Consider the following 25882-nt stretch of genomic DNA (forward strand, 5'->3'; position numbering starts at 1 on the left):
ATCAAGAATCAAATTCTGATCACACTCCATTTTAATAAATGAGGAAACTAAGGCTTGCAGAGGTAGTTATTTGTAGATCATGAGTGGCAGAGCCAAGACTGAAGAGCAGGCCTCTTGACTTCTGTCCAGGGCTTTCCATTATATCGTTTTGCCTCTGCCATGATGAACATTGTTTACATTTGCCTCATAACCATTTGGTTAACTTAAATGATTGTTAAAATAATATTACCAAAATAGAGAAGAGAACTTATTTTTATATGTCTTATACAGGCTCTGATAATATTTCACCCTTTTATAGGTCAATAAATGCTCCCCGAGGCTCTGATATGTGTGAGGCACTCCAGTAGGAATTATAGGAAATACTCAGGTAAAATAGAGGTTCTGCCTTTGGAGAGCTCAAGGAAATAGTGTTGAAAATGACAAGAACACTTGCACCAACATTTACTGAGCAACTCTTATGGGCCAGGCTCTGCTCTGGGTGTTAGGGATGATAGAAAGAATCCAATAACTGTTCCAAGGAAAGTTATGATCTAATAGAGAAAGCAAACAAATTTTCATATAAATTCTAATGCTGTATGATAAATGCAGGAATAGAAGTATACATCAAAATACAAAAAAAGAAAAGAATACAGCAAATTTTAGAATAATGCAGTAGAAAAATATAGTTAAGGAAAATGAGGTAAAATGGAGACACCAAGAGACTGGAGGACTTGACAAGGTGAAGTGATAGTGAAAGATGTAGGACTGAAGACTGATCAGACAGTCGAACATTGGGGTTAATGGATACAGAGGTGGGCCAGTTCCAGTGTTAACATGATCTAGTGTACAGCCTTGGGAGTGGGTTTCTGAAGTGGAGTAAAAATAAAAGCCAGTTGAATCAAGGAGCTCTAAGTGTACCAACTTTGAGACTGGCTGTCACCAAGTTTTTATTGAGGGGTGTTAGCTGGTAGAGATGCAAAAATAATTTAGATAAGCCTCTCCTTCATGGAGTCACCTCTGAAACCTTTTCTCATTCAACCCCACACCCAGATAGAATAGATCAGTTCTTTAAGGCCCTATATCTCTTGTACAAACTACTACTATAGCACCTACTTCACTTAATTTTGGTTTTTTATTTTTTTGTTTACGTATTATCTTTCTCACTTGGGCTGTAAGGTTCTTGAGGACAGGGACACAAAGTTGTCTTTGTATCTTCAGAACATAATGTCATCGACTGAAAAAAAAATGCACAACCTAAAAGTTGAGAATTATGTTTTATTTGAGAGACTTACTGAAGACTTAAACCTGGAAGACAGCCTCTCATATAGCTCTGAGGGACTGTTGTGAAGATGTAAGGGAGGAGCCAGGAGATACAGGAGTTTTTGCAAAAAAAAACAAGTAGTCAAAACATCAAGAGATTACTGCTAATTAAAGAAAACCAGACATCTCAAGTTAATGAATTTTGCGTTTTTGTATGTATGCGGAGATGTAAGACTCTTTGAGATGCACCTTAGCTATCTAGGGCCAGAATCCTGTTTTTCTTCATCTTGAATCCCTCAGGGTGCACCATTGGGAGTGGCTGCAGTGACTGATGTCTTGATGGCCTCAATGATATTTAAAAGCTCTTGAGCCAGCCTTGGGGACCATATTTCAAAAGGGAAGAGAGATTAATGTTATATGCGTGGGAAGAACTTCCTACCTGAGATGGGCTTACGAGGGTAAGCAGACGTTCACCAAGTGGATAAGGCCTAGCAGGCTTTTCCTTAAATGCCAGTAGGTCTTACAGAGTATTTAACTGTACTTGGTGCCATTACAGTACTTATGGACATTTAGCCCGCTTGGCTGGTCTACCAATTCTGTGTTATTGGTAGATCACATCAGTCTCTCATGCTAGGGTTAAATAATGTTTGACTAAGAATCAAAATAATGTTGGAAAACTGTCTTTTTATTTTCCATAAGAACATGTTTCAAAATACCAAGCACTCTTTTTATACTTTCGAAAAAAAATTCTAGTTTTTTGCCCTGAACAAAAACAAGTGAATTACAGTGTATTGCCAGTTGTAGGTGACTATTACCTTTCTTTTAAATATACCTTTCATATTATATGGTAATCAAATACTGTCCATTTCACTTTGACACACTAACAGAGAGCTGTAAGTAACATTGTATAAGGTAGTAAAATGGATAATTTTGTAAAAATAAATGGATTTGGTACCTTCTTAGCTTGCCTGATAGCATCCTCTGATAGACTTTTTTTTCAGTCTCAATTCTTCGCCCCACTTTTTTTTTTTTTTTTTTTTAAGAGACAGGTATCACTTGTGTGAGATGTTTTGGTTACAGACCACATCTGTTTTTCCCCTCTCCTCCATACTGCCAAGCCAATGATTAAACTTTATAATATACTACTTTACACCACAAGTAGCAATCAGCTAAATCCAGAATGTGAGAAGTTTTACTGAAAAACTAGAATTTTCACCAAATAAATGGCATGGGGTGGAGGAGGAGTGATGCAGAGGTTGGGGTCAGGGGGAAGCTGTTACAGATAAAAAGCATATCAACCAAATGCAGTGTGTCGGATGTGAGCAAAAGTGGAAAAAGACACTTTGGAGGAAATCAGGGAAATGTGACCATGTACTTGGTATTAAACAGTATTAAGGAATTATTGTGAATTTTCTTAGGTATATTTTTGACATTGTGGTAATGTAAAGCCTTTCTATATAGAGATACATATTGACATATTTACAGGTGCAACAAAATATGTTCCACCTCCCTCCCCCCATGCCAAAAAAATGTTGAGGAGAGATAAACAAGATTGGCAAACATTTATAATTTGTTGAATTGGAGTAAAAGGTACCGGAGGATTCATTTTACTATTTTCTCTAATTTTGTGTATATTTGAAAATATCTGTAATACAGGTTTTTAAGAGGTTGGACTGCAATCCAGAAAGCTACGTTAATAGAAACGACTCTCTTTTATAGAGTCTGTCCTACAATACTCTAGATATTTGATTAAGTATTAGTGATTGGAAGAGTGATTGCTTCAACTTCTTGTCTTTTATCTTGGGTCATCTCTTCTACATCCTAATTCTTTCCATGAGAGGCCTCATTCTTTTCCTGTCAGAGGTATGTTTCTTGATTCCAGATTCTTATAAACTTTGCTTTGATATTACCTGTACTGGAATGGAAAAGAAGGAAGAGGACACTCCTAGTTACCTAAGAATCTTACAAAAGTCATGCTTTTCTATGTTAAGGCTATTAGAATAAGAGGAATGTTTCTTATGCTGACATTCAAGGCAATTTGTACTGACCTAGAAGGATGATATTTTGCTGTAAACTTTTGAATCTTGGTTGCTCCCTTTTTGCCTCCTCTGTGTAATAAATACTTCTGGACTAGCCAGTCTTGAAATGGCACCCCTTGCAAGCTTCACTGGAGAAGGGCAAACTGGATTTCAGTCCCCCCCACCCCTTGCCCCTTTGGCCTGACATAATCTGCACAGCTGCACCTGGTGGGCTTGTTGACTCAGAATAATGCAAATTATATGTGTTAAATTCTTGGTGATGTGTTTCTTAGCAGTAGGTATGAAAATTTGGAGAGCTGTATTGTAGGAATTATGAAATCATTTTATTTTGTGATTGTGTAAAACAGTGTATTACTCAATACACACACACACACAGTACCTTGCTTTAAATTTAATTGCAGAAGTTCAGTTGTTGATTAATAGGAAATATTATTGCCATATTTGCTCAGTTCTAAGTTGTACATTTGTCATGTTTTTTAACATTTCTGATATTCAAGTGCATTTTACTTTTGAAGACTTTTAAGCTACTGTTAAATCACGGGCGTAATTTACAGTTAAGATTTCAGAATCAAACCAGTATTGTACAATAAATAAGTCAATCTGAGAGGCTATGCAAAACTTGAAAATTTGAAGTTACCTCTGGATGTCTTAACTGAAAATATGTAAGGACTAAAGCTTTTTTTTTTTCTTCTTAAAATTTAAGTTTTTATACTTGGAAAGGACAGAAATAGAAAACAAAAGCTGTATTAAGTTATTAGGAAATGGCAGGTATACTTAGGTCTTAATCCTGACTTTAGTTTTTGTTTTTCTCTTTCAGAAATTTCCTTTTATTTTAACTGAGAGCTAGGTTTTAGTCTTCTGCTTTGCATTTTTGTTACTCCATTGCTAAGCCTTATTACATTTCACATGGCCTTGAGAAATCCATGCAAGATATTCAGTTGGTAGCATTTATGTTTACAGTTGGAACCATTTGGTAGATAGCATTGATTTTTTGGCAAAGCGGCACCTAAATTTCTTCCATTTTACCAGACAAGGCTGTTTTTACTTTTGGGGTAAGGGAATTCATTTTTCATATTGTTAATTTTAAAAAAAGAAAACACTAATAAGTTTAAACTCTTGTATACACATGTACATTTTCACTTTGAGGAGCTATGATAATTGAATCCAACTGAAATTTATCTTTATCTTTGAGAGCATTTGCTTTTAATATTTAAGCTATTTTTTAATATCCAGAAATAGTACTTATTTTCACAAGTTAATTTACATCCTAAGATGCATGTAAAAAATTCTGCTTTTGACTTATTTTTTTTCTAATTTAGCAGTGTGTTAATTTCCAAATAAAATTTTAGGAATTAATAGGAAATAGAAAACAGGCTTTCCTATTAGATGAGGTTAATTTTTCCCTTTTCTGAAAAAAACATAAGTGTTGATACTTTTTCATTTAAAAAAGAGTAATTTTTGCTGAGCTAAGTTGGATTTATTGTCCAGGAAAAAGCTGAAACTGATAAGGTTAAGTAACTTGCCCAAGGTCATATGAGTAATAAATTGAAAAATAGTGATTTGAACCCAGTGTATGTGATTCTAACACCAGTATTCTTGTCATTACACTTTTTCTGCTAACAGTGGTTGGCTCTGTTGAAACATTTATTCAGCTGCAAATGTATAATAGAGAGAGGAAGCATAAGGAAATGCAATTTTTATGTTCCGTGTACATTTTTGCAATTATTTTGCTTGGCATTAGGGATATGAAAGGAAAAAAAAATTTTTTTTAAAGTAGTAAAATGATATGTTCCCAGAATAACTTAAGGTTCTATGTTCCTCATAAGAAAGCTGGCCATTTCACTGTCTTTAACACAAATGAGCTCAAATACCTAGGGCAGTATAATAGTGCTGAATTACATGAACAGTTACTGATTTAGTTACACTAGTCCATCTAAAGTTAATGAATATTCATATTTTGACCCATGTCTCAGTAGGTCTGTTTTAAAATGGAGTTTTATTTCAAGGGAGGAAGGAAGCAGTAACTTATAAAAACACTTGTTCTCTGAGGTGAAAATTAACAAGGAAATTTTGTTTCAAATTATGTTTTCATTTTCCTTTCTTTACATTTTTAGAAATATGTCCTAAGTTTTGACAATATGTTGCTCAACATCAGTTTTATTTTCTATACACTATTGGTAGCATTGACTGGAAGCCCATATAGCATATTTCATAATAAAAGAATGAAATGTCATACATCAGAAATGAAATTCTGAGTTACTGAGTAGTCCATGTTAGTAGCTGCCAGTGCTAGCTCTTTGGTTGGTGATTCTTGGGTCCTGTCATACCTAGGGTATAATGACATTGAGATCAGCAGTCTTACACAAGGAATTGTAATATTGTGAAAAAGGTAGCAGTAGAAGCTGAGGGCTCTAAGTATTCAGAGGCTTTTGATAATACCTTCTTTAGTATTTGGATCAGTAGCCAAAATGGATGGCGTAACTATCAAATTAGCTAGCCATCAACTATCCTACTACATTCTTTCCTCTAGCAAACACTTACAACTTTAGGTCCCTGCAGAAGTAACTGGGCAAGGTAGTACTGTGTTGTCCTCTCAAGTTTCTTTCTATGCTTATACTGTATTATACTTACAGTCCCGGTTTTATATTGACTTTTTTATTGTGTAGTTAATTGAATAACAAGACTGTGAGCTCCTTGAGGGCAGGAAGAGTGTCTTGTGCTCTATTGCATTCCTATTTCCTGGCACTTAGTGAACACTCAAATATATATTGAATAAATGCATGATGCCTTCAGCCTCAGTAAAGCATTAGATTTCTCTGATGTTTTGTTCTTGTGTTTGTTTTTTTTATTTTTAGCTGCAGTGGGTCTTTGTTGCTGCATGTGGGTTTTCTCTAGTTGTGGCGAGGGGGCTACTCTTCATTTCAGTGAGCGGGCTTCTCCCTGTGGTGGCTTCTCTTGCTGTGTGGAGCATGGGCTCTAGGCACATGGGCTTCAGTAGTTGCAGCATGCAGGCTCAGTAGTTGTGGCACGTGGGCCCTAGAGTGCCCGGGCTTCAGTGCACTCGATATTTAGCCTAATGTATAAAGCACTGTGGAAGTAATAACATAAGAAATGCCCCTTTTGCCCTAGCCTGGCCTTAAGTCTTTCTTACTGCTTCAAAATATCATAAATTTTTTAAAAAATTTATTTCATTTAAGTATAGCTGATTTACAATGTTGTGTTAATTTCTTCTAGACAGCAAAGTGATTCGGTTATACTATATATATATTCATTTTCATATTCTTTTTCATTATGGTTTATTACAGGATACTGAATATATTAATGGTTCCATGTGCTATATAGTAGGACCTTGTTTATCCATTCTGTATATAATAGTGTACGTCTGCTAATCCCAAACTTCCAATCCCTCCCTCCCTCACCTTATCTCCCTACTGGCAACCACAAGTTTGTTCTCCTTTGGATTTTGTTGGGGGTGGGGGGGTTGTTTTTATTTTTGGCTTTTTGTTTTTAATTTTTTTGGCTGCGCCACTCAGGATCTTCGTTCCCCAGCCAGGGATCGAACCTGGGAACTTGGGCCCCTGGCAGTGGAAATGTGGAGTCCCAACCGCTGGGCTGCCAGGGAATTCCTTGGGGGCGTGTTGTGTTTTTTTAATGTGAAAATGTAAATATTTCAGACCTGTAGGATGACTCTGATTTAAAGCAATATTTGACACTCTAGAATCAAGAAAAGCATTTATGTAGCTGCCTGAATTTTATGTGAAATGAAATTTGACCCACAAGTGATTTGTGTTGTACTCCAATCCAGTTTTTTAGATTTCAGTGAGCTTCATTCAGTTCATTGTATTTTTTCCAACTTTTTTAATGAAAAATTTCAAACATACACAAAAGTCGAAAGACTGTTTCATGAACACGCATATCCATATCCTCCAGATGCTACAATTAACATTTTGCTGTATTTGTTTTATCACATATTTATCCTTTCCATTCATTGATCCATCCATTTTTGAAGCATTTCAAAGTAAGTTGCAGACATCACTGTGCTTCACACCTGAACACTTCAGTATGTATGTAATTAATGTGTAATGTATAATTTATAATGTTTTTGAGATTCATCCATGTTGTTGAATGTATCAGTAGTTCATTCCTGGTTATTGCTGGGTAATAATCTGTTGTATGAACATACTATGGGTTGCTTATCCTGTGATGGATACTAGTCTGTTTCCTGTTTGGGCTATTACGAATAAAGCTGCTAAAAACATACTTGTTCAAAATTTTTTGTGGACTTAGCTTTTATTTCTCTTGGGTAATTTTTATTTCTCTTGGGTAAATACCTAGAAGAGGAATTGCTGGGTCATAGGGTAGGTATATGTTTAAATTTATTAAAAAACTGCCAGACATTCTTCCAAAGTCATCGCACCAACATTCCCATCAACATTTGCTCTACGTCCTTGCCAACAGTTTTAATTGTGATTTTAATTTGCATTTCCCTGTTGGCCACTGATGCTGATGAGCATTTTTTCAAACGCTTAGCCATGTGTATAGCTTCCTTTATGAATTGTCTGTTTGAATCTTTTGCTCATTTTCTATTGAGTTGTCTTTTTATTATTGAGTTGTAGGGGATTTTTATATATTCAAAATACAAGTCCTTTGTCAAGCATATATTTTTGTTTTTTTATAAATTTATTTATTTATTTATTTTTATTTATTGGCTGCGTTGGGTCTTTGTTGCTGCACACGGGCTTTCTCTAGTTGCTGCGAGCGGGAGCTACTGTTCATTGTGGTGCGCAGGCTCTTCATTGTAGTAGCTTCTCTTGTTGTGGAGCACAGGCCCTAGGCGCATGGGCTTCAATAGTTGCAGCACATGGGCTCAGTAGCTGTGGCTCACAGGCTCTAGAGCACAGGCTCAATAGTTGTGGCGCACGGGCTTAGTTGCTCCGTGGCATGTGGAATCTTCCCAGGGCAGGGCTCGAACCCGTGTCCCCTGCATTGGCAGGCGGATTCTTTACCACTGCGTCACCTAGGAAGTCCAAGCATATGTTTTATAAATATTTTCTCCCAGTCTTTGACTTGCCTGTTCATTTTCATAATGGTGTCAGTTTATTGTATTTTTTCAACATTCTATTATGAAAAATTTCAAACATACAGAAAATTCACTCAGAGTGAACACTTGTATACTTACCACCCAGAATCTATCATTATTTTGTTATGCTTTTCTTGTCACATATCTATCCATTTATCTTATTATATGCATTTCAAGGTAAATTGCAGATATTAGTTCATTTTCCCCAAATACTTTAAAATGCATATTATTAGTTAGAATTCAGTATCTGTTTGCAGCTTTCTTTCTTTTGAGTTAAACTTTTCATATAATAAAATACACGCAATTTAAGTGAAGATTGACTGAATTTTGACAAATGCATGTACCTATGGAACTTTAAACTCTGTCAGGATGTAGAATATTACCATCACTCTGGAAAGTGCTCTCATGTCCCATCTCCACTTCCATTCCCCCATAGGCAACCATTGTCCTGTTTTTTTTTGCATCACATTACTTTTGCCAGCTCTAAAACCTCCTGTTAGTGGCTTCATATAGTGTGTACTCTTTCGTTTAAGGCTTCTTTCACCTAGCATGTTTTTGAGATTCATCCATATTGTTGCAGGTATCACACTGGTTCATTCCTTTTTATAGCTGAAGAGTAATCCTTGGTATGAATATGTCAGAGTTTATTTATCCATTCTCCTGTGGATGTACACCTGGGTTTCCAGTTTGGGGCTATTGTTAATAAACTGCTATGAACATTCTTACACAAGCCCTCATGTGGGAATGTATTTTCATTCAGGGGGTAAATACCGAGGGGTGCAATTGTTGGATTATAGGGGAAAGTACTAGACCCTTTTGCAAAGTGGGTGAACCAATTTACACTCCAGTAATAACATATGAAAGTTCCTTTCACTCCACATTCTCACTAAATTTGGTATTGTCACTCTTACCAGTTTTAGCCATCATGGTGGTTGTGGAATGGTATACCTCATTGCGGTAGTTTATTGTACTTTAAATAGCTGTTTCTTAAATCCCACCTTCTCTGTCTTTCCTCTGTTCTATATAGCACTTACACATCTCTTCTTTGCCACTTTCCCCCCAACATTTTCTGTATTACTTTAACTATGCCGTGAATTTTTTATGCCCCTGCACTATTATCTACAGTGCACTCTAGGAGAGAACTATTTTAAACTTGCTGACCATTGTGGTACCAAAGCATCAATATGGTAAATAAATTACTCCTATCGTAGATTAACGGGAATTTGTTACATTCCTACTTGTTTAGTTTGGGTTTTTTTTTTTAATTTATTTTTTTTGGGGGGTACACCAAGTTCAACCATCTGTTTTTATACACATATTCCCGTATTCCTTCCCTCCTTCGACTCCCCCCCGCCCCCGCCCGAGTCCCCTCCACCCTCCCCGTCCCAGTTCTCTAAGGCATCTTCCATCCTCGAGTTGAACTCCCTTTGTTATATAACAACTTCCCACTGGCTATCTATTTTACAGTTGGTAGTACATATATGTCTGTGCTACTCTCTTGCTTCGGGGTTTTTTTTTTTTTTAAAGGGGAGAGGTGACCGGATAACATTTGTACATAGGCTTATATGTACAAGCTGTACATAGATTTATAAACACGTCATTGTTTCTGTCCACTGACTATAAAAGATTAGCCACAGTTAATCTCTCTTAATAAATTAAATATGAAAAGCCAGATCCCATTGGAAATAACCAGTGGCACTAAAGTATTAATACATTTGGAACCTAGAATATAATATTGCACTCTTTGGCAATTTGGTAGTTGCTTTAAGTTGCTTTGAGTAAATTAGTTGCGTAGCTACCTAAGTTGTAAATATGGAAAAATCACCAAGGGCACTACCACAACTGACTTAGTTTCTATCAGAGATAAAAAAATAGTTTCAAAGCCTTGTCAAGTGACAAACATTTCCCTTTCTCTTATTGATAGTTCTCAACCTTGGCTGCCTGTTAGAACCACCTGGGGGAATTTTTAAAAGTCCTGTTGCCCAGGTTCTACTCCAGAGCAATTATATCAGAATAGCTGGGATGGGACCCAGGCATTAGTCATTCTAAAATCTCCCCAGGTGATACCAATGTGCAGCCAACATTACAAACCAGCATTATACAGGAACCCATGAAATAGAATTTAGGTAAGTGTATATGAGTTTTCTATGAAACTTCTGTGCTACCTACAACGAGAGTATTAGAGGTTTTTAAGTGGGCTTCACCATTTACAAGCTCTGTAACTTTGGGCAAGTTCCTGGACTAATGTTTCTGTTTCTGTGATAATTAAATGAGATCATGATGGAAAGTTTCTAGTGCAATGCAGAGCACAAAATAGGTCTTTAACAACTATTGGCTTCATTTTTTTTCTAGAAGTGGTATATTGGAACAAATGGAGATTATAAACCATTCTTCTCCTATAAGTGTAGTGCCATCTTGTTTGTCAGGTGTTACTAACAGTAAAGCCCTCATATTACATTATTAACATGGAAATTAGCACAGAGCTCAGGTTACTGAACTCCCTTGTCTAGGTGCAGAGATAGGGCCTCATACTCTGTAGTTAAAGTCATCAACTGAGAACACAGTTATCTGATAAACTATATCAAGTATGTTATTTTAAGTGTGTGCTGAAGGAACTATACACCTCTTAATTGGGGATTTTCTTGGATTTTTGTTTTTAAACACGTTTAAACTGTACAATACAAAAAATTCTGAGCTCTTCCCTTTAAAAATATTTTGCTCTTTTAAACAAACTTGGACTTTCGGGAAAGTTAATGTCTCTTGTTGGATGTCCTTGTATACACTACAGCATCTAGAACTATGTCTTTATAAAATATATAGGTATTCATTAAATACTGAATGAATATTCTTATCTGAAAGATAAAAAAACTGATCTGTATGACTGTTTTCAATATGCTTTGAAATAAAGCAACAACAGGGGCTTACAAATAGTTTGTTTAATTTTCCAAATTGATGTAGTGCCAGTCTTTCTTTAAAAAGAAAAGTTTATGGAATGAACTGTTCCCTAATCTTATTTCTCTTGTGAGATCTGAGGGCAGAAGTTGAGATCCTGAGGTGCAAATAACTCAAGGAAACAAGAGGATGAGCACACAGTGGGCGGAGTTCCACGCCTTCTGCCTACACTCTAGCCATCGGCAGCTCTGGGAAAGCAGCCTAAACAGTTCTTGGGATTCTTAGAGTTTAATAAGCAAGAGGTGGAATGCTTAATCCTTTTAAGTGAACGGTAAGCACTGTGGAAGGCGTGTCTTCCAGGTTCCACTCCCTTGGGGCTGTAGGTCACGTGAGCTGAAAGTACTTCCCCATTCCCAGCCTAGGTTTCCCGTGGGCAGTGATCAGAGTCGGAAAGGGGCACAGCAAAGAAGAGATAGGCAGGGAAGTGGACTGGAAGGAAGCTTAAATACAGGAAGAGCACAGGTTCCTGGTTGCAATGCCGCACTTCATCGTGACTAAGGTAGAGGATACAGAGGAGGGGGCAGCAGCTTCGGTCTCCCAAGAGGGGGAGCCCAGCTTAGCAGAAGTAGAAGCGGGGATTCAGCATTCAGATGAATCAGGTGAGTACTCAGCGTGGGAGCTTGGGAAACTGGGGGTTTTCGTGAAAGAAACAGTCACTAAAATATTCAAGATGCCTCTCTAAGAATGGAGAAAAAGTATTGTGGTTAAAGTGCTTTTAAATCAACTGTTTCACTCCCTTGTATATCTGATAACTTATCTTACTTTTTTCACATTCTGGTTTGTTTTTCCCCACAATGAGTTCTGTGTTCATTACCTACAGGTGAAACTGAATCGGTGGCAGTGTATGAAAAGCGTTTTCAAGCGAAAAGGCACAGTTAGAGGCAATTTATGCGGAATTTAGAATTCATCTTTTGCTCAGACAGTTTAAATTGTATGTGGAAGAGTACAAAAGCAGGGAGCATGGTTCAGTAGTTTTGTACAGTGGACTTTGCACTTGTTGACTTCTCAAGTTATTCAATATTTTGCCTCAGTTTACCAGTTAAACAGTAATTCAGTAGTGAATGGTCAAAGAATTCTTCAGTGAAAACAAAAGTACAGTAGGTCATTATGGTGACTAGCATACCTTCAGGTTTAATAAATTTGATGAATGGGATTATCCCTATTTTCTCTAAATGATAATAGTTACATTTGCTGGGGGAATTGTGATTTTGAATTTTTAACATGCCATTAAAATCTGAGTTAATATTATGGTATTAAATACAGTCATGGTTTGAAGCCCTTTATAGTTTGTCTGTAACTTTCATAAATTGTCAAAAATTCCTCTAGTGCATGAGTACGGGTTAAGGGAATAAAAATCTCTTAAAACTCTTTTGGATTCCATGATTCTAACTTTCCCTTATAGCAAGTAAACACATCACAGTTCTTTGCTGTAAACTGCTGTTGACCCTCTCCTGTCCTACCAAGCATTCATTAATTTTTAAAAATCTCTAACTTAAAGATAAGGCTTATCAAGAAAAGTTCCATTTGTTTACCTTTTCCTTTTAGTGAGAGAATTTACTTGGGGAAGATAAGAAAGAAGGTTTTATGGAAACTCTTTGTCCACCAAGGTATTTTTTTTTTCACCAGGTTATGTTTCATTTTGCTAAATAAATAGGGTGATTAGTTGAAAGTAAGGTTAACCTCAGCAAGGACCTACTGTGTAGCACAGAACTATACTCAGTATTTTGTAATAACCTATAAGAGAAAAGAATCTGGAAAAGAATATGTAAAAAAGAGCATGTATATGTATAAACTGAATCATTGTGCAGTACAGCTGAAAATAACACAGTATTGTAAATCAACTACAATTAAAAAAGAAAGTAAGGTTAACCTGTTTTGTACTTGAACCTGATTCTCCACAACTCTAAGTCAAAGAAGTTAGGTTCTCTTTGGGGATTGTATGTTTGAAGCTGCACCTTCTTTGTTTTGTTTGCTGCCCTTAGATTTTAATCCTGTTAAGCTTTTGTTTTTGCTGTTGTCTCATTAATCCCACATTCTTCATTCTTCATCACTTCTACTCTGTTTTATTATTTCATCTTTACTGGTCCCATACTGTTTGGGGAAATCTGCTTTATTCAGATTAGAACAGTGTTGAAATCATTTAATCTATTAGTAACCACCTAGAAAGCTGGTAAACAAAAAATTATAGCAATCAACACTGAATAAGTGACATTGCTAGGCTTAATTTACTTTCTTCCGTGGTAGTTGTTTTGAACAAGGAAGAAGTGACAGATATGATCTAACTTGAATTTAATAAGGCTTTTTATTTTGGCGTTTTTCCATGACAGCCCAGAAAGTATACACTTGAATGAACTATTGTTTCATAAGTGAACAACTGATGGGAATACATTATCTAAATTCTATTTATCTTTATTGTAGGGTTAAATTAGAGAGGAAAAAGGAAGGAAATGTATATGGGGAAAACCTCAAAGGTTTTTTGTTTTGCTTTGGAATAAAATGTTTTTGAGGATAGATAGTGGTTTTGGAGCACTTGCTTGAGATGTGATAAGTTGTAGCCACTTGTTCTTCTGTGTTAAAATCCTGAATTGATTGTCGTTTTGTTGCAAGCACCTCTCATACTAGCCAGTTATGTAACCCATCACTTTTTTAAACTGAGTGTTTTTCCTTCTTTGTCTGTGAGGAGAGAAAAATATGATGTACCATCATCTAAACTGAACATATTTAGAAAGCAGATCATCCTTTAAAATGTGTTTTTTAGAAGATGAGATTTATTTGAACTAGACAGGTAGTTTGAGATAAAATAGAAATATAAATGTAGACATAAGCTACTTTTATTTTTTTATTTATTTTTTTTAATAAATTTATTTATTTTATTGGCTGTGCTGGGTTTTCGTTGCTGCACACGGGCTTTCTCTAGTTGCGGCTAGCAGGGGTTACTCTTCATTGTGGTGCGTGGGCTTCTCATTGCGGTGGCCTTTCTTGTTGCAGAGCACAGGCTCTAGGCGCGTGGGCTTCAGTAGTTGCAGCACATGGGCTCAATAGTTGTGACTCATGGGCTCCAGAGCACAGGCTCAATAGTTGTGGTGCACGGGCTTAGTTGCTCCGCGGCATGTGGTATCTTCTTGGGGCAGGACTCGAACCCATGTCCCCTGCATTGGCAGGCAGATTCTTACCCACTGCGCCACCTAGGAAGTCCACATAAGCTACTTTTAAAAAGTACGTTGTGGTGGTCCTTTCGTAATGTATAAAAATATAAAATCACTGTCGTACGCCTGAAACTAATATCGTAAATCAACTATACTTCAATTAAAAAAATGTACATTCACCCCTGCCATGCCAGCTGCTAGAATGCCAGTCTAATAAAACCCTACTTAATTTTGGTTTCAAAGGGAAAAGCGGAAACTCAGACTTACCTAACATCTTTCTTGACTGTATTCCTCCTCCCTGGTCCAGTTTAGGTGCCCTTTCCTGTTTTCTCTGAATCCTGTCCATAGAAATAGCATGTACCACACCCCATATTGCAATCACCTGTTCACCTGTTTGTCTCTCTCCCAAATAGACTGACTATAGGCTCCTTGAGGGTTGAGACCTTATTGGATAATTTTGTATTTCCACGTCCAGGTGAATTACACATAATAGGCAATTCAGTGTACAAACTTGTTCTCTGCCTTCTTTTACTCACTAAACACATGTTCATGCCAGGTGGTGTACTTTTTTCCTAAGGCTACAAAGGCAAAGGAAGTATAAGTTCCCTACCAAAGGCAGCAGAATGGCTTTGGAGCCAGGCACCTGGCTTTGAATGCAAGTCCTACTAATTATTACTAATTAGGAGTAGTGATAATTTGTATTAATTATTGCTTGAGTGACTTTGGGCAAGTTATTTAACTTTTCTAAGCCTTACTTTACTCATTGATAAAGGGAATAACAGTACTACTTACTTCACAAGGTGCTTGTGAATTAATGGGAAAATGAACATAAAGCACTTAACACACGTGACACAGCACTCAAAAATAAGAGCTACCATTTACTCATTATATTGTTATTAGTGGTTTAATAAGAACAAAAAGAAACAGCTTTGGATAACAAATGCTGGAGAGGATTATAATATTGCTCAGAGGGACCCTGGACAGGTATCTCGGAGGATGGGACACAACTGATTCTTGAAGGGAGGTTTAGACAAAGAGATTGCAAGCAGTAGGAACAATTAGAAGGAATAAGAGGAAGACGTAGAGCATGTGGGAAACAGAATTTTAAAGTAGTTAGCACATCGGGCATGTGGTGGGGATGAGGCTGCTTAGTGAAGAAGTGTTAACCAATTTTATCCTCTCCCCACTCTGTGGGATAATGGGTGTTATTGATGCCTTTTTACTTTATTTTATTTTTGGCTGTGTTGGATCTTCCTTGCTGCGCGTGGGCTTTCTCTAGTTGTGGCGAGCAGGGTCTACTCTTTGTTGCGGTGCGAGGGCTTCTCACTGCATTGGCTTCTCTTGTTGTGGAGCATGGGCTCTAGTTGCACGAGCTTCAATAGTTGTGGCTCACTGGCTCTAGACTGCAGGCTCATTAGTTGTGGTGCACGGACTTTGTTGCTCCATGGCATGTGGGATCCTCCAGGACCAGGGATTGAACCCCATGTCCCCTGCATAGGCAGGGGGATTCTTAACCACTGCACCACCAGGGATGTCCCTTGCCTTTTTAGAGATAAGGAAACTGAGGCTGTTGACAGTAACTTGCCTACAGCTCCATGGTGAGTAGTAGCAGAGCCTGTATTCAGAAGTCCTAAATTTTATGTGCTTCCCATCTCACCATGGTGCCAAGTCCTGGCTTTTGAAAAATAAGAGAAAGTTGCTTTTTATGTTAATGTGCATGGGTCACAGGGTTTGATGTAAATATTATGAAATCTGTGTTTTTTTTTATAGGAACAATGCAAGAATTTTACTGTATTGTATTTACTTAATCAGGTATAAATGTTACATTCATTCATTTTAATATTTATTGAGTTTACATATTTCTGTGAAATAATTGTTCCAGGTCTTCTCCCTCACTCATCAGCTCTTTTTTTCTTTCTTTTTTTTTTTGGCCACACTGTGTGGCTTGTGGGATCTTAGTTCCCTGACCAGGGATTGAACCTGGGCCTCAAAGTGAAATCACTGAGTCCTAACCACTAGGCAAACCAGGGAAGGGAATTCCCTCATAAGATCTTATAGTGTCTATGGATTGGGTAGATTTTAACTGCTGGACTTGCCTTCACTTGATACAGCTAGCAGATTGGAAGATTTCTAAGGACATTTGAAGAGACGAACCTATAACAGAAAAGAAGGGACCATTATATTGGTATTGAACAGCATTTCCAAACATTAACTCTTAGCAACCCAAATGGCATGAGTGCATACTCTGGAGAGAGATTTCATGTTAAATGGAGTTTAAATTTTATTAAGAACCTCAAGATGTTAAACTGTTACCTAAACATTAGTGCTGCTTGTTACCCGTGAAAGCTTATGTTCTAAGAAAGGTGATATGACTACCTTTTTATTGACTAACACTGAAATAGGTTGAAATAGACAACTGAGGAGTTCTTTATGTTGATAAAAAAAATCTTTTCTATAGTGAAGATTTAAAAGCTTTTTAGCTATTCACATGTTGGGGGTTTGTTTTTGGTTTTTGGTTCTGTTTTTACCAACCCAACTAACAGAAATTCATATCTGCATGTTTTTAAATCTCAGAGTCGAAAGTTTATCCTTAAACGCGGCTTCATGAGGCATGTTGTTCTCCCCCCCTCATTATTCCGTCATTGTCAGAAAGACTGACACCTCTCTGAAATATCTTCCCAATTCTTTTTACCATGTTTTTTTTTTAACTCTGTTTAAGACCTTAATACAAGAATACAAATTTGAGACTGATAGCTTTCAGTTCTCTACACTTTAAAACTTTGTTTAGATCATTAACCCTTCTTTGTCATATTCATGTTACACTCAGACAGTGAAAGTGATAACACTTTCATTCTCCATTTCAATACTGTTATCACCAATTTTTTAAATATATTTAGAGTTTTTTGGTTGAAGTATAGTTGATGTGCAATACTGTATGTTACAGGTGTACAATATAGTGATTCACAATTTATCATTGATTTTTTTAGAATTTCTTGCTCCCCAGATTTTTCTTGCTTAATGTACCAGCCCTCTGTGTACTCTGCTACTTTTGCCGCACAGGAAATATACCAGAGTAGAACTGATTAATTTGATAAAGATAAAATTTCTCCAAAATATATATACATACATATTGCTTAATATCTTAAAATTCTATACACAAACCAACATTTAATTTAGGATTATGAAACCTTACTGAGTATAATTTTAACAAGTTGTAAATTATTCAAAAAGTTTTCAAATTTCAGACTGAATTTGGACATATGGTATAGGTTACAAAATTGATTATAAGCTGGTAACATTAAAGGCTCTAGCATCTCTTGATTTTGCCAGTTTGAAAGAGGAAACGATTTTACATGAAAAATGTCATCAACATTACAGTAATAATGCCAGATGCTTTACAAATAAATATTGGCTTATTTAATCCTTACAACAACCAGGACAGGTAACCATAATTGCCATTTTAGAGATGAGGGAAGTGAAGTGACAAGAAATTTAAGTAGCTTAAGTGGTAAATGTGGAATTCAAAGTAAAGTCTCTGTGACTTTAAAGCCAGTTTTCTTTTCATCACACCACACTGTTTCTTTCTAGTTTAAACACATGTTTAAACATGTTATGTTTTCTGAAGTAGGCTGCTCTGTTTTCTCAGTAGTTACTAATTCTTCTTAGGTTCTATTTCTTTTGTCTTCGTGAATTTTTCAGAATTGAAAGTTACTTGTTGCTTCTAACTTTTCATGTGTTAGATTGCTTTTTTATTTGGTGTAGAATATTTCCAAATGTAGGATATTCTTTCAAATGATGCTAAAAATTGAGAGAGATGAACAGGCAAGAAACCTGGCTCAGTCTGATCTTTTAGTAGCCTTCCACTCCTTGGCTTTCAAGGGAGATGCTCCTTACCAGTGAGATGGTAATAGGAGCCTTAACGACTAAGGTTAGAAAAAAACGGGCATATGGAGTAAGTGAAAGAATTAAATTTTAGTATAACTTTAAGAATAAATATGCTGCTAAAGGTATGAAAGATGTGTTTTAGTGTATTAGAAAAAAATGTAGTATTTCATTTCATGGGTCTTATTACTTAGAATGAATCTAGGTAAAAACACAAGTCTGTTTAAGGAAAAATACTAACATAGGTGGAGCACAGACATGGCAAAGGTTGAATATGGTACAAAATAACATAAATGATTTTGATCTATTCCAAACCCTCATATACTGAATTGGATTTCATTTCCTTTCCTATGTGTTCTTAACACTGCATCATATAACCTTTTTGTGACAAGAGATTTCCATGGTTGTATTAGAAATGGTGAACCTGTAGTAGGAATCCTTTTCAAAAGCTATCTTCATCTTTCCACCACCACATTGCCTTTGTCCATATATTTTTCTTCCTCTGAACTCTCTTCTGCTTTCTACTCCCTGTCTACACCATTAAAAAATTACACAAACCCACATTACTTCAAGACTAGGCTCATACTCATTTCCTCCAAGATGACTTGACTGATCCTCTACCCCAACTTTGATTATTCCATCATTCAGTATCCATAACCACTCAAAGATACTTTGCAGTGTGCTCCAAACATGTAATAGCTTTGTAATTATATTTGTATCTTTTCAGTTGTAGTGTGTATTACATGAAGATGAGGGACAGTGTTTTAAGATTTTTTTGAAAATTATATGTTTTTTATTATGGAAAATTTCGAACTCACAAAAGTTCAGTAACTTTCTGTTCATTTCTCTTACCTGTTGGTGTTTTTCTTTATTTTTAGATGTTCTTTATATTTAGGGATATCAACCCTTAGTGATGTAAATTAAAAATGTTTTTCCCAGTCATTACTTCTTTTGGGAATTCCCTGGCGTCCAGTGGTTAGGACTCCTCACTTCCATTGCAGGGAACATGTGTTCAATACCTGGTTGGGAAACTAAGATCTTGTAAAGCACGGGGCACGGCCAAAAAAACCCCCAGCAAACATACAAACAAAACACTTCTTTTAAAGTTTTATTGAGGTATAATTGATGTAAAATAAACTGTACGTATTTAAAGTATAACAGTTTGAATTTTAACATAACACTCCTGTAACAATTATCATAGTCAAGATAACATTTTCATCACCGTCAGGAGTTTCCTTGTACCCTTTTGTAACCCACTCACCTAATTCCCTGGTCCCCAGGCAACCACTGATCTGCTTTCTGTCACTATAGTACATTAGTTTGCATTTTCCATAATTTTATATGAATAGAATCATACAATATGTACTTCTTTTTGTCTGACTGCTTTTATACAACATAATTGAGATTCATCCATCTCATCAAAACCTTTAAATCCAACTAACATTAAGATCTTCCTTATTTCTCAGAGCTTAACATTTAGGGCAGTAGCTGAACATGATACAACCCACAGATGTTTGGACCTCACAGAGGCTTTTTAAAATGTTGACTTCTTTGCCAAGATTTGAATATTTTTAGTATTACTCTGTAACCAGGACCTACTTTTCAGAGAGGGTTCCGGGAAGGTGAAATCTCCCTTTCCTTCTGTTACTAATTCCAGCCTGTATCTGCCATTCCTGAGCCAGATGGCCCATGCTTCTGATGAACAGTTAGATGCAAATGAGACCTGAGCTCTGTGGGAGTTCTGTTAGGGAGAGCTGACCCAGGTCTTTTTTTCTCAAGGGCTGGACAAGATCCTCAGAGTGAGGATAAGAATGGCAGGTCCAGAAAAGAGCTTGACTTGGTAGAAATCCACAGACTCCCCTGATGGGGAGAAAGGGAAAGAGCCAGGGGACTCCTGTCTCCCTATCCCTGAGGCTGAGAGATGTAAGGAGACCTGCAAGCCGGGAGGCTTCCTCCTGGGCCTCTACAGGGCTGGCAGCTGGCCTACTGCCCTGCCCCATCTACAAGGGTAGAGGCTGCTTTGCCTTTCTATTCTCTTGAGACTGCTCCTACTTGTGGTCCTCCAACAATGAAACCTAAGCCCTTCTGAAGTAACAGAGAAAAAGAACTAATCTGCGGAAGCCAGGCAGCCAGAAAGAGAAAAGGCACTTTGAGTAAACAATGCAATAGACCAACTAAATAGAAATGCCAGAGGAGACAGTAACTTGAATATGAAAATAATAAACAATAGGAGCACTTAAGGAAGTTCAAGTGAAGTAAAAAAAAAAAAAAACTTATGGAGCAAAAATATGGTTTCCCAGCTAAATACTTATTACTACCTGACTTTCAATCCATGCACATACACTTAAAAAAAAAAAATCTCCGCTAAAGTGTAAGCACCATAAGAGCAGGAATATTTTCTCTTGTATACCTGCTGAGCTTTTAACACAGTCTTGTACATAGTAAGCACCCAGTACATAATTATCAAATAAAGGAATGAATATTATCATTTATTGGCCTGGAAGATTCAAAGCCCAGAGCCAAAAATACAAATAGATTGAAAAAAAGTAAAAGACTTGGAGGATAGATTTAGGACACCCAACATGGCTAATATACATTACAGAAAAAGGAACAAATGAAGGAGAAGCAGTAATTAAACAAATAAAAATTGCCTGAGCTAACAAAAGAGTGCAGATTGACGTTCCAGGGAAGATCAGTGTTGAGAAAAACACACCTAGGCTTATCCTGGTAAAGTTTTTGAACTCCAGGGATTCATTTTGGAGGCTTCCAGATAGAACATGGTATACCTATAAAGTATGAGACTCACATCAGAATTCTAATCCACAACACTGGGAATTAGGAGACAGTGGGCGAATATTACCAAGAGAAAAAGACTATAATCCCACATCCCTATTGCCAGTGAAGATATCATCCACTCTGCATGGGGGAACTGTCATAAATGTAACTTTAGTATTACCCACTTAACCTCCCTGAGAATATTTAAGAAAGGTTTTTAACCAAATAAAAATGAAAGGGATAGAAAAAGTGGAAAATGACAGGCTCTCTGGGAATGTTATATAAATGCTAAGTAAGGACTCTAATCAAAAGAGACACACTTCAGGGAACAATTCAATAATATTTATGATGTAAAAGTACTGAATAAGTCAAAGTAAAACCTCAAAATTGTGGGAGGAAAAAGAGGTAAGAAAGAGCTTTCCAAATGGGGATGAGGAGATGAAAAAGTGTCAGCAAGCATATTTAAGCACGTTAGTCATCAGGAAATGCGCATCAAAGCCACAATGAGGTGCCACTTCACGTCCACTAGGATGGTTCTTATAAAAAAGACATACAATAACAGGTGTTGACAAGATTGTGGAAAAATTGAAACCCTGATATACTTATGGTGGGAACATAAAATGGTGCAACCACTTTGGAAAACAGTTTGGCAGTTCCTCAAGAAGTTACATATAGAGTTACCATATGATCCAGCAATTCCACTTCTAGGTATATACTCAAAATGAGAGTATGTCCACACAAAAAAATTGTACAGGAATGTTCATTGTGGTATTATCCATGATAGCCCCAATTATAGAAACAACACAAATGTCCACCAACTGATGAATAGATAAATAAAGTGTGGTATATCCATATAATGGAGTATTATCTGGCAGTAAAAACAGATAAAATACAGATACGTTGCTACTCTATAGATGAACCTTAAAGACATTATGCAAAATGAAAGAAGCCAGTCACAAAAGACCACATATGATTTCATTTATATGAAATGTCCAGAATAGGTAAATTTAGAGAGACAGAAAGTAGATTAGTGATTGCTTTGGACTGGGCAAGGTGGGGGTGAAATGGACACTGACTGCTAATGGGTACAGGGATTCTTTGGGGGTGGGGAGGGAACCAAAATGTGAAATTAGATGGTGATAGTTGCACAACAATGTGAATATATTAAGAAACATTGAATTGAATACTAAATGGGTAAATTATATGGTACGTAAAGTATATCTCAATAAAATTGTTTTTAAATAAAGGGACTAAGTACTGATAAATGAAACAACTTTCATAAATCTCCAAGGCCTTATGCTGAATGGAAGAAGCCAGTCTCAAAAGAAAGGGTTATATACTGTAAGATTCCATATATATATATATATATATATATATATATATATATTTTAATTATGGAAGATCATTACACATTTACTAATAATCAAAACATATGTGTGTGTGCATGTGTATATTCATGTACACACTAGAAACAGACTTTAAAATTGCAGCATGTACAGTATTTTTTTCTATAAATTTATTTATTTATTTATTTATTGGCTATGTTGGGTCTTTGTTGCTACACACAGGCTTTCTCTCGTTGCAGCGAGCTGGGGCTACTCTTTGTTGTGGTGCGCGGGCTCCTCATTGTGGTGGCTTCTCTCATTGCGGAGCACAGGCTCTGGGCACGTGGGCTTCAGTAGTTGCAGCACACGTGCTCAATAGGTGTGGCTCACGGGCTCTAGAGCACAGACCCAGTAGTTGTGGCACATGGACTTAGTTGCTCCATGGCATGTGAGATCTTCCTGGAGCAGGGATCGAACCTGTGTCCCCTGCGTTGGCAGGCAGATTCTTAACCATGTACAGTACTTTCTATTTTAACTTCTCTTTATGTTTAGAAAACATAAAATGTTAAATTCAGCTTGCATTAAGCAGTTATCATTTTACCAGTGACATAAAATCAATACAGGCTCTTAAAATATCAGAAATGTTTACCTTATCCTCTTAGTCCCATAATGCAAAGCTTTCACTCCTTAGTTCCTTAGCGCTGTAGCTCCTTAGAACTTGAGTGTTCGGGTCAATTCCCTTCCCTTTTTTCTTAAGGAGGTAGTCTATGTGGTCAGACCTTATTCTTCCAAAACCATCTTTTATCAATAAAATGAAGAAAACATGAAATACATTTTTCTACAGTGCATGAAAAGTAATTTGGATCCTCCATAAAGCCAAAGAAAGACATAAGATAGCAACAGTCTCTTGAATGTTTGTAGCAATCCCCAAATCCTTTCCTCTTTGTTACTTCTTGGTGAGATCCTTTTATTATTTTTAACTGTGTAAGTACTGCCCTCTTATGTCATTTATACTTTTCTTAGCTGATCAATTTGTGGGTTTGGTCTAAGAAACTATCTTTATATAGTGGGCTTCATTAAATCTGCTTTTTGCTATTACTCTTGCTATCTTCCGAGTGTTATAGACTGCATTAAAATCACAATCATGTTCATCTCAGGTGAGCTCTTCAACTTCTAGGGGATTTACTCCTGTATATTTTAGAAGAGTTTTAACGAAAGTTAGTTATTTGAATGAGTTCTGAACATAATTTGTATCATTTTCATTTTCTTTACACAAATCTGAAGCCCAAACAAAAAAAGTGGTCTTCTAAGAACATTCCTCTTGCTTGGGACACTTTTCTAAACAGTACTGGTTTCCTCAAGGGCCTCCATCTAATGCTTATGCTTAACATACGGACCAGAACTTGAAGGATATTTTGATGAGCACCCAGAATTGGTGGCAGATCTGCCTGTACCTCCTAGTGTCTCCTTCTAGTTCTTCTTGTCTGGAGTTCTGTATTTTCCCCCCATTGCCATCAGTTTCACCTCCTCCAACATGGGGTTGTACCCCTGCTTCACGGAGTGGGGCCCTGCTGTGGGAGATGGGCTGGGGTGGCCTGGAGAAGGCTCATGACTGGCCCTGATTCTTGGTCCACTCCAGCTTCAGTGACTTACCTGCCAGCTTGTGTTGTCTCACCACTTTCTCTTTAAACCAGGGCAGGTGGATCAGAGGGAAGATTGCTAAATGAATTCTCGTAAATTTCTTTGGAACTTGTGCATAGTGTCCTTTGCTCCCATAGGTGTGTTTGACTCTGCACTTTCACTTCTTCTCACCTTAATTACCTTTCTCATATTTTTAGTGTCTACATTTGTTGGGGGAAACTGGCATGACTGCATTGCAATCATAGTTCTTTCAGTGATTTTTTTTCTGTTTCCTTCTGTGATTGCACTTTCTTCTAGTATTTCCAGGGCTTGATCTCAGCTCCTCTCTCTTTAGTGATAAAAGTTTGTCCTTTTATCACTTTTATCTTCACCTCTACATTTTGGTGATAACTTTAAAATCTTTATTTCTGTCATTAAGCTTTTATTGAAACTAGTACTGAATTTCTATCTCTGGGTATTTTTTCTTTGAAGTCACTTCACCATCAGTCAGTTAACAAACATGTATTGAACATTTTATAGCATGTACAAACCTCTATGTTACAAAGAGTTTTAGTTGTCATAGCAATGTTAAAAGAATTAAAATGGGCAGATAGGACTCCATGCCTCCCTCCAACGTCCCAAGTTGACTTAATGGGCTTCCTCTCATTCTCTTTTCTTTTTTAAAAAAATTTATTCATTTATTTATTTCCTTCTCTCATTATTAATCTTGGCAGCTGTGATGCTGGGGACTGGGGATATTTCACAGCTATGAAATTGATGCCGTCACAAATTCACCATTTCCAACCTCAGTGCACTGTTAACACTATTCAAAAGTTCTGTGTGATCCTAGTTAAACTTCTTTCTCTAAGTTCCTTACAAAACCTAAAATGCTCATTAAGCACCTCCGGTCCTCTATTCTGTTATGTTCAGCACGTGACTGAACTTCTGCTTCACAAGAGTAGACTGTAATTCCAAAACATCTCTCGCAGATTCTCACCACCATCTGTATTGACACTTATCCTTTACTTTCTTCCTTCTCAACGGTGCTTATCTGTACACTGTGCTGTAGAGACTCTCTTGCCTCCTCTCTCTTGTGTTTTCTACTTTATTGACTCCTTCCCCACAAAGTATTAAACTATTTAATCTCTCTCCCCTGCCTCTCCTTCTCCTTCCCCTTCCCCCCGCCTGCCTCCCCCTCCTCCCCCCTCCCCCCCTCCTCCCCCCTCCCCCCCTCCCCCCACCTGCCTCCCCCTCCCCCCACCTGCCTCCCCCTCCTCCCCCCACCTGCCTCCCCCTCCTCCCCCCTCCCCCCACCTGCCTCCCCCTCCCCCCCACCTGCCTCCCCCTCCCCCCCGCCTGCCTCCCCCTCCTCCCCCCGCCTGCCTCCCCCTCCTCCCCCTGCCTGCCTCCCCCTCCTCCCCCCGCCTGCCTCCCCTTCCCCCCCGCCTGCCTCCCCCTCCTCCCCCCTTCCCCCGCCCTGACCAGTGATTGCTTACTTAGTTTCCCATGAGATCCTCAAATCTGTCCCCATCTCCCTATTCTCACTACAGCTATACTGCTTTGGGATAGTCCATTGTCACTTCATGTCTAGCCTCCAAAAGCCATCCATTACAGTCACTACCAGAAGAATTTTTCTCAAATATACATCTCATCCTTTTACATCCCCATTTAAATTAAACCTGTAATGTCTCCCCATTTCCGCAGAATAAGCCTATACTGCACAGCAGGTCATACACGTACCTTCATCATCTACAACATCCTAATGTAGCCTCCTTATCTATTACTCATATATACTAAACACCATAGCAGATGTTCTTGAATGTC

The 25882-nt window shown here is 37.4% G+C and overlaps 1 protein-coding gene across 4 annotated transcripts in view; it reads left to right on the forward strand.

Annotated features, from left to right (window-relative positions):
- SLC12A6 (solute carrier family 12 member 6) overlaps window positions 1-25882 on the forward strand; it is an 80800-nt gene that overhangs the window by 4313 nt on the left and 50605 nt on the right. The window contains exon 1 of one of the 4 annotated variants that reach the window (XM_057721465.1): window positions 11686-11909. The exons of the other annotated variants lie outside the window; for them this stretch is intronic. Within the exon in view, the coding sequence (XP_057577448.1) occupies window positions 11786-11909 (124 nt within the window). The 5' untranslated portion in view covers window positions 11686-11785. Of the gene's footprint in view, window positions 1-11685; window positions 11910-25882 lie in introns of those variants that run through there. 4 annotated transcript variants of the gene reach the window in all.

This window comes from Hippopotamus amphibius, chromosome 2 (assembly GCF_030028045.1).
Source record: "Hippopotamus amphibius kiboko isolate mHipAmp2 chromosome 2, mHipAmp2.hap2, whole genome shotgun sequence".
In the NCBI taxonomy this organism is placed as follows: domain Eukaryota; kingdom Metazoa; phylum Chordata; class Mammalia; order Artiodactyla; family Hippopotamidae; genus Hippopotamus; species Hippopotamus amphibius.